The 10074-nt window shown below is 39.9% G+C and overlaps 1 protein-coding gene across 1 annotated transcript; it reads left to right on the plus strand.

The window, feature by feature from the left end:
• The first annotated feature begins 2377 nt into the window (after positions 1-2377).
• On the plus strand, positions 2378-9751 carry MBL2 (mannose binding lectin 2). Its single transcript, XM_004462401.4, has 5 exons — positions 2378-2498; positions 3474-3666; positions 4081-4197; positions 5013-5081; positions 5754-9751. The coding sequence occupies exons 2-5, from the start codon at positions 3483-3485 to the stop codon at positions 6125-6127; spliced, it is 744 nt and encodes a 247-aa protein (XP_004462458.1). The 5' UTR covers positions 2378-2498; positions 3474-3482; the 3' UTR covers positions 6128-9751.
• Positions 9752-10074: the final 323 nt, after the last annotated feature.

Below are 10074 nucleotides of genomic sequence, written 5' to 3' on the forward strand. Positions count from 1 at the left end.
CCCAACTGCTGTTCCTCTGCCTGTGTTTCCTATCTCAGGTGAATGACACCCAGATGATAAAGCCAGAAACTGAGTGTCCATCAAGATTCTTTCTTTTCACTCCCCACTCACATCCAACAATTCCCAAGCCTCATCAGTTGTACTTCCTAGATGTTTCCCAAGTGTGTTCATCTACCTTAATCCAGCTGCCATTACCTAATCCTGCACCACCCAATGCTGCTTAGATGATAGTAATGGCTTACTTACAGGTCTGCTTTTCTCCAGTCAAGCCCCTCTCCAATTTCTCTGCACTGCAGTCAGAACAAACTTTTCAAAATTCAAATCTGATCAACTTTCCTCTGTTGGAATTCTTTCAATGACCCTTGGGAGGAGGTCCGAAGTCTTTAGCACAGTATACAAATCCTTTTGTCAGCTGGCTTCTGTCTCTTTTCTCACTGTCTTGATCTTACAGTGTAAGCCCAGTCAGACTGAAATGTATTATCAGTGGGAACCTAGCCTTCTTTTACCATTTTCAAACAGTTTCGCAGACTAAGTGTAGAATTGTCATATTACCCGGCAATCTGGCTACTAGGAATATACCAGAATTGAAAGCAGGGATTCAAACAGATATTTTTACACCAATATATATTGTGGTATTATTCACAATTGCCAAAAGATGAAAGTAACCCAAGTGTCCATTAACAAATGAATGAGTTAACAAAATGTGGTATGTACATATAATGTAATATTATTCACCTATAAAAGGAATGAAGTCTTGATGCATGTGACAGCATGGATAAACCTTGAGGACATTTTGCTACATAAAATAAGCAGACAGAAAAGGACAAATACTGTTTGATCTCACTGATATGAACTAAGCATAATAAGCAAACTCATAGAGTTAATAGTCTTGAATATAGGTTACCAGGGGATGTACGGGGGTAGAGAATGGGAATTGATGCTTAATTTGTACATAATTTCTATTTTGGTTGAGTGAAAAGGTTTGGAAATAGATGGGGGTGATGGTTGGCACATTAGTGAGAGTGTAATAACAGCACCAAATTATATGTATGTAAATGTGGTTTAAATTCTCCATATATCATATATGTTACTAGAATAAAATTTAAATGATAAATCATAGGATTGTATAACAGAGTAGATGATGGACTATCTTTACTAGTACAGTATAAGAATGTTCTTTCATGAATTATAATGACCCTAACACTAATACAAGATATTAATAATAGGGTGGTATATGGGAAAAATACACCTAATGTAAACTATGGACGATAGTTAATAGTACTATTTTCATAATCGTTCATTAGTTGTAACAAAGGTATCACACTAATACAAAGTGTTAACAAGAGGAGGGTATATAGGAACATTGTATATTTTACATGATTTTTCTGTAAACCTATAAATGTTCTAATTTAAAATAATAATAGGACATATTCCACAGGCCTGTGTATGGGGAGTTTTAAATGAGGTATTCATGTAAATTGTTTCACACATTACCTAGAACATAGACTCTCTCAATAAATGCTGATAACTACTGTTTTAAAAAAGTACAATTATTAAAATGTGGGCTTCAATTGTAAGAAATATTCCTCACCAATGCAAGGGGTTGGTGATGGGGTGGTTTGTGAGAACCCTGTATTTTATGCATGATTGTTATATAAACCCATGACTTCTCTAATAAAAGCATTTTTTAAAAAGCAGTGCCCATCCTTTCACACCTGTGCTTCAAAATGAAATGGAAGGATGTGAAAATGGGGGTGGGGGAAAATAAGTGGCCAGGATTAAACATCATGTAGTGTAAGAAATATGACAGAAAATAAAGCAAGCTAAGAGTATGAAGAGTGGCTAGGTGGGCTTTTTAAGATTATGTAATCAAGACAGGTTTCTCTGAGACAGGGGTTTTCAAGTAGAAGAGAAAGAGCCATCCAGGGTTGCATAGGAGAGGATGCCCACACAGCATACGATAAATGTAGGGCCAGAGGCAGGAGTAGTTCTGGAGTTCTAAAGACAGCAAGACATCTGTGTGCTTTCATGGCTGAGTGTGTGTGTGTGTGTGTGCATGTGCACATGTGTGCATGTGTACATATCGTGTATGTGTGGATTTGTATGTGTATTTGTGGACAATTTTATGTTTCCCTACCAGAAACAAGGATATCAACATGACCATCCCTGTGAGAATATTTCCTGTAGTTCAGCAATAAGAATTACCCAAAGGAGTGGCAACTGAAGGAGGAATTGTGCTGTATTCAGGCAGACATGCCTGGCACTGAGCACGTACCCCGGGGAATGCTCCCAAGGAGAGACTAGTGCTGTCCTAGGGAGAGTTATTTATTAATCTGGGGCTGAAAGCCAGGCCAGCTCCATTCTTGTTTACCAAGCTGACTGGACCCTACATTCCTGAGTCCACCCGCCTCCCTCCAGCTGAGGAATCTGCCAGAGCCCCAGGCTGGAGGGTCAGCTTCCTTATCAATGCATCCTGCTGCTCTGCAGAAGCCCCATAAGTAAGTCATTTCTGGTGAATGGAACAGGGGTTCTGGACCAAGAGTCTGGCAACTTAATTTGGCCCTGGATCCTGGAGAAGGCTTTCTGGGGATGGGGAGAGGGTAGATGGCCGAGAGAAGCCATTTTGGGGTGTCTCTTTTTCTGCTTGTGCTGGGGCACCTGTGGCCTTGCTGGATCCACCTGATCATTTGCAAATGATACTGTGCCATTGTTCTCAAAGGAAACTATGAGGGTACCTATGGGACCAGACTACCAAAGTTTCTTAGGAAGTGAAAGCTGGAGGGGAGTTTTGAAGGACGGATGGAAAGTTCAGAGAGAAATAGCAGGGGAATCGAAGGCAGGAGGACTAATTGTCAGTGACTTTGACTCAAAGACAGGATATTCCTGCCAGGAGCTAGAGAGGGATCTGAAACCCTACCAGGTGGTGAGAAATTTCAGAAATGATGCTCCCACTGGCAAGCCTCTCATGCTGTGGGAAATACAACTTCAAGAGGAAGCAAACTCAAGTTAATTCTGGGCTAGGTGAGGTGATTAGTAGATGGCTTGACCTGAAGCTAAAACTTGGATTCTTCCTTTCTTGATCACCAGCCCGCAGGTTAGTGCCTACTACTTAGTCATGATGGAGAAGGGTGGGTCGGTCCAGACATGCAGGTGGAATACAGGTGGCATATGGGCAGAAATGGAAAGGTGGGGCCAGAGGGCACTCTTACAGATGCCCGAGTCTTCATTCACCCCTGTTCCTAAAGCCAGTAGGTGCAAGTGAGCTAGAAGTATGAATCCTGTTTGCTCTCAGGGGCACAGGAATCCTCCTCATAGTGTGGGCAGAGGTTTGGGCACCATTGATCTCCCCCCCTGGGGTCTCTACCTCCCCGGTGCCCATTACGGGTTGTAGGAAAGCATGCATGTTTAGTGAATCTGTGTTGTTGATTAACTGAACAAGATTGGTTTTCTTCCTCTTCTTTCTGCACACCCAGTTGAGGACCATGTCCCTGTTTCTATCTCTCCCTTTCCTTCTCCTGAGCGTGTTGACAGCATCTTGCTCAGAAACAGAAATCTGCGAGAACAGCCAAAAGACCTGCCCTGTGGTTGCCTGTGGTCCCCCAGGCAGAGATGGCCTCCCAGGCAGAGATGGGCGTGATGGCACCAGGGGAGAAAAGGGAGAACCAGGTACTGGAGGGGTTGCGCTGTCTCTGTGGCCCTTCACCTCCCAAAGGAAATGGACTGGAGATGTGAGGGTAGTAATGTCTTATTTAAGCAGATTGTGCTTTCTCAACTACTTGTTATAATTCAAAACATATATATGACCCTGACCATCTGGTATTCCAGGCTTCCATATAGGAGTTGGAGACATGTTGTTGTCCTAACTGCTCAGGGAAGGGTGTCCTTGGGCCAGGTCATCCAGTGGGGCACAGGAGGCTCTTTCTACTCTTGGTCACCTCTTTCTCATTGGATGCAGCCATCCAGAAAGTTTCATCCCAGGAATCAATGTATCTTTTCTCCTGGGAAGGGACTGTACATCAAATTCATGGAGAAAAAGCAAGAGCATACACACTGAATTGAGTTTTCTTCATCCTACAACAGGCCAAGGCATCAGAGGCTTGCAGGGTCCCCCTGGAAAAATGGGGCCTCCAGGAATCCCAGGGCCTCCTGGGTTACCAGGAGCAGTGGGTCAAAAAGGAGACCCTGGAGACAGTTCAGGTAAGGAGCTCACCCCAGCAAGGTCTGGGCTGAGGGCACCCGTAGTCCTGGGACTTTGAGTACTGGGGCACAGGGGGTGTCTCTTTTTCTCACTAGAGATGTCTAATTCTCCTTCCTAATTTAGCATCCTCAGCCTTCTCAAGGTTATTTAGAGGCTAAAGGGGTTCTTACCAGTGTCTTAGAAACCCTTCATGGCCACTCTTTCACCAGGCCACCTGGAGGAGCTGGGTCCTGGCTCTCCTACAACAGACACAGTACAATGTGAGGCTTTGGTGCCAGAGGGAGGAAAAGTCCATCTCAGTGTAGGGTTGATGTCTATTTTTATAACAATATTACATACTTGAGATGTCAGTTATCATTCACTGCAAAACCTCCTCAAAGACAAAAGCCTCCAATGTTTTTAGTCAATATTCACCAGCCCATAATATTTCCCTAAGAGATTTCTTTTTTGCCTTAATAGAGTAATTTACCTGGGGGAAAAAATAGTAAAGAGCATGGTCTATGGAGAGCTGCCATGCTAGATATGCAGGAGTGTACATGCATGAGTGTTCATGAGGGTGTGTATTGTGCATAAAGCATCTTTAGCTATATTCAACAGATTATGAAGAGCAATGTTTGAGGCTGGGTGGAAGTAGAGATACTTTTACTTATTTTTGCTTCTTTATTTTTCATTTTTCTTCAATAAGCAAGTATCACTCTTAAAGAAACTAGTTCTTTTTTTTTTTTTTTTTGAAAAATATACCCTACTCTCTTAGAGTCATAGTTCTGGGATCCCCTTCTCAAAAAAGCTCCTTCACTCTGTTTTCATTGTCTAGTTTTTGACAGTTCCCAGGCTGATTTAGGAAGAGAAGATCTACTATCAGAATTGAAGCACATCAAAAACTGTAAGCCTTTTTTTTCTTACTCTTTAGAAAGTTTTAGGTTTGGAAAGGATAAAAGGCAGCAAATATTTATAGAATGCAAATACTTTTCTAAGATTTTGATTGGAATTTTTCATACTGAGTTGCATGAAATCCTCAAAACAATCCTTTTGGTGAAAATGGAGAAAACATGAGATTAAATGAATGCCTCAAACACACAAAGCTAATAAGAGGCAGAGGTGGCTTACGCATTGATGTCAGTTTGACTCCAGAGATCCTGATTATCTACTTTTTTCCCTCTGGTCACTGAAAATGGGACCTATGCCCCTTTATTACACTGTTGTCCAGACCTATCAGTGGAGCCTAACCTATTTCTTGTGTGCTCTCCTGGCCTGGGACAAATGTTCTCAGATATTTTTCTTCAGTCTCAAGTTAATATTGGGAAGAATACAAAATTCTCGAATTCTTATCCAAAAGGACAAAGACTTTTGTGCCGACCTCACTTTCCAGAGTAGGAGTTGCCAAATATTGCATAGGGCATACTTATACTTAAAAAAATATATTTGTTGTTTATCTGAAATTCTACTTTAACTGGATGACTGTATTTTGTCTGGCAACCCTATTTAGAGGCCTCTACCCCAGAGAAGTTCCTTGGGCTTTAAGACAGAGAATATCACCCACTTTTTCACATTTCAGGGCTAACTTTCTCTTTGGGCAGAAAGGTTGGGAAGAAGCTTTTCTTGTCCTATGGTGCAAAGATGACCTTTGACAGAGTGAAAGCTCTGTGCACCCATTTCCAGGCCTCTGTGGCCACCCCCCAGAATGACGCAGAGAACACAGCCATCAAGATTGTGGCCAAGGAAGATGCCTTCCTGGGCATCACAGATGAGGAAAACGAAGGCCAGTTTGTGGATCTAACAGGAAGAAGGCTGACCTACCAAAACTGGAATACAGGTGAACCCAATGACGCTGGCTCTCAGGAAGACTGTGTAGAAATCCAGACAGATGGCAAGTGGAATGATATTTCCTGTTCCAAAAGCTGCTTGGCAGTCTGCGAGTTCCCTGCCTGAGGGTACATGTCCCTTAGGACCTTCTTGTCTCTTTACTGTACCCTACAGTCTGCTTTGAAAGATAAATCTATCTTGATTTTCCCAGATCCAGTATGGAGTAACTCCTTTATGGGGAGGGAGAATCAGAGAAAATGAAGGGAATGACTTGACTGATGAGATATGCAAGTGAGAAGTGAATAAAGGCTGACAGCAGTATGAGAGTTTCTAATTCAATCCAATCACTAGAAATTACCACTAATCATACAACATCAATAATTAATCATTAGTATTAATAGTAGTAGTTGTAATACTAATAATATATATTGTTTTAGTCAGCCAAAGTTGTGCTAATGCAAAATACCAGAAATCTGTTGGTTTGTATAAAGGGTATTTATTTGGGGTAGAAGCTTACAGTTACCAGGCCATAAAGCATAAGTTATTTCCCTCACCAAAATCTTTTGCCACATGTTGGAGCAAGATGGCTGCTCTAGTCTGCCAAGAGTTCAAACTTCCTGGGTTCCTCTCTTCCTGAGGCTTGTTTCTCTCTGGGCTCAGCTGCCCTGCTCTCTCCACAACGCCAACTGTAGAGTAGTAGGCAACTGGCTCTGTCTCTCTCCCTGGGGCTCGATTCTCTCCAGACTAAGTTGCTCTGCATCTCTGTGCACTTACTTCCCAGGCTCCAGCTCAAAATTCCAACATCAAAACTCAAAAACTCCACTGTCTGCTCTGCTGCATGGTTTTCTCTATGAGTCAGTGGGCACTTGGTGTCCCACTGATGTAGCCCAATCAGTCCTATTCAAAACTCAATCAAGTAAAAGTGAAACCTCTGAATCCAATACAATCTAATATGCCTAGACCAGTTCACAAACATCATCCAATATCAATTTTTGGAATTTATAAACAATATCAAACTGCTACATATATTAGTGTTTACTTTAAGCCAGATAGTATTATGTTCCTTACACTAATTATCTCATTTAATTAGTGTAGAACACTTTTTTCAAGTAGTATTAATTTGCTGAGATTTAAAGATAAAATGGTTTTATTTATCTAATTACTCCAGATACCTGTGCTCCATTGAGTCTTTCTTTCTCTTTGAGTAGAGGGTTCTCTTGATGACATCCCCATAGCTTTTCAGCCAGCTCAGGTATTAAGAGAATCTATTTTGTAGCTTTCTTCCTGAACTGTATTTTATTTTATTTTAATGAGTCTTTAAAGTACACAAAGAGCATAAATATCAAGTGAATAGATTAATGAATCCTCACATACGCACACCTAGGTAACCACCTTCCAGATCAAGATGTAGAATATTTCTTGCACCCTAGAAGCCCTCTCATGATCCTCCCAGCAGCTATTGCCAAGGGTAATTACTATTATGATCTCCATTACTATACATTTAATTTTGCCTCTTTAAAACTTCATATAAATGGAATCATACTGTATAAACTCTTTTATGTCTTTCACTCACAATTAGGTCTTTGAGATTCAACCATGTTGTTATGTGTAGCAATGGCTTCTTCACTTTGATCGCCATGTAAGATTCCATTATGTGAATATACCACAGTTTACCCATGACATTGTTGATGAACATTTGGGTTACTTCCAATTTTGTGTCATTAAGAAAAAAAATCTCATAAACATTTCAGAGTAGCTGTTTTTGTGTGTGTTGTGGATATATGCACTAATATCTCTTGGAAATCTACCCAGGAGTAGAATTGGTAGGTCATGGCTTGGCAAATGTTTTGCTTTAGTAGATACTCTCAGTTTTCATAAGCAAAAGTGTGAATTTACACTCCCAACAGTAATGTGTGTCAGTTAAAGTTGTTACACATCTTTGTGAAGAATTGGCATTGTGGGTGCAAAGCGATAATTCGTGATGGCTTTAATATGTATTTCCCTGACATGTAATAACATAGAACACTTTTTCATATGCTTATTGGCTATTTGGGTATCCTTTTTGTGAAGTACTTTTCATGTATTTTGACTTTTCTTTAAACAATATAGCCAGTATTTTTTTAATTGATTTATAAGAATTACTTTTATAATCTGGATATAAGTTCTTTATTTGTTTATATGTTTTACAAATATTTCTCCAGTTTGTGACTTGCTTGCAGTTTGACTTTTCATAAACAGAAGTTCTTAATTTTAATGAAGTCAAATTTATCAACATTTTCTTTTATGATTAGTGCCTTTTGTGTCCTGTTTAAGGAGAAATCTTTGTCTATTCCAAATTCATGAAGATCTTCTCTTTCTTCAATGGTTTCTTTTAGTAGCTTTGTTTACTCTTTTACATACCGCCTAGTAGAAATCCACTTTACAAAGCACTATTTGTTTGAAAGACCGTTTCCCCCCCTTGAGTTGGAGTGGTACATTTTTATAAATTAGATGACCGTATATGTGTGGCTCTGTTTCTGGCTTTCAATTCGGTCCCACTGGCCTATTTGTCCATTATTGTACCAAATACTACACAACCTTACTTACTGCAGATTTATATAGAAGCTGATATCTGGTATATGTTTGTATTATTCAGCCAAAGGTATACTGATGCAAAGTACCAGAAATCTGTTAGGATTTATAAAGGATATTTATTTGAGGTAGATGCTTAAGGCTCCATGGTCCCAGCATCTTCCAGTCTCAGCCCTAGGCTGGGATAAGTCTCATTTCTCTCCCGGGGCTCATTTCTCTTCTGGCTCACCTGCTCTGCTCTCGCCACAAGGTCAGCTGTAAACTGTCAGGCAAACAGCTTGTCCCTCTCCTGGGGCCTTGTCTAATGGAGCCTTCTCTCTTTCCTCATGTATCTGCTTCTCTGTGTATTTAATTTCCTGGTCTCCAGCATCAAAAATCCACCTCTCTTCTTTGCTGACTCCAGGACTGAATCAAAGCCCTGGTATTAATTTAGTCAAGCAAAAGTGAAACCTCTGAATTTAGTACAATCAAAGGGTATCACAAGCCAAGAGGAACAGACCAGTTACAAACATAATCAGTATTTCATTTTGGAATTCATCAGTAATATCAAACTGCCACAATGTCTTTCAGCTTTGTTCTTCTTCAAGATTAATTTGGCTTTTCTTAGTCATTTCCATGTCCACATAAATTGAAGAAAAAGCTCATCATTTCCACAAAAAAACTGCTGAGGTTTCAGTTAGGACTGTATTGACTCTACATATCAATTTAAGTAGAATGGACAACCAATGGTGTAGCCAAGCAATGGTGTATCTCTCCATTTTAAACTATGGGTTTAAAATTTCCTCTTAGCAATTATTTGAAGTTTTTAGAAGTCTTGCATATATTATTAGATTTGTTAAGTATTTCTTTTTGGTAGTTTTGTAAATAATGCATTATTGTAGTTTTTACTAGTGATATATAGAAATATAATTAATTTTGTTTATAATCTCATATTAAGCGACCTTAACTTCTCTGTGTCTTACTCATTGGTCTGTAACTGGGACAAAATAATCATTCCTATTACATGAGAATTGTTGAGATGATTGAATAACATATCTTTAAAGCATTAAGTATAGAGCTAGCCTTTAAGTAATCATTAAACATAAACTAACTGCTACATTTTAGGTCTAAAACCACTTAACCATGCTGAGGTTGTTTGAAGTTGTATGTACCCCCATAAAAACACATTATTAAATTTAATTCATTCCTGTGGTGTGAACTCATTCTAAGTAGGACATTTTGATGAGGTTACTTGAGTTAAGGTATAGTCTACCTCAATCAAGATGGGTCTTAATCCTATTACTGGAGTCCTTTATAAGCAGAATGAAATTTATATATATATATAAACATAGAGGGAGCATTCAGAAGCTGAACATCAGCAGGACTGGAAGAGAAGTGAGAGATGAGGAGACACTGCCATGTGCCTTGCCATGTGACAAGCTAAGGTCCAAGGATTGCCAGCAGCTAGCCCCAGAATGAGGCAGTCTTCAGGGAGAAAGCACCACCTTGATGATAACTTTATT

Source organism: Dasypus novemcinctus, chromosome 6, assembly GCF_030445035.2.
Source record: "Dasypus novemcinctus isolate mDasNov1 chromosome 6, mDasNov1.1.hap2, whole genome shotgun sequence".
NCBI lineage: Eukaryota > Metazoa > Chordata > Mammalia > Cingulata > Dasypodidae > Dasypus > Dasypus novemcinctus.

Bases quoted from the DNA above. Each gene is read 5' to 3' on its own strand.
- MBL2 (XM_004462401.4), top strand. From the start codon at position 3,483: ATGTCCCTGTTTCTATCTCTCCCTTTCCTTCTCCTGAGCGTGTTGACA. The intron at 3,667-4,080 runs GTACTGGAGGGG...ATCCTACAACAG, and splicing joins GGGAGAAAAGGGAGAACCAG to GCCAAGGCATCAGAGGCTTG. The intron at 5,082-5,753 runs GTAAGCCTTTTT...TTCACATTTCAG, and splicing joins ATTGAAGCACATCAAAAACT to GGCTAACTTTCTCTTTGGGC.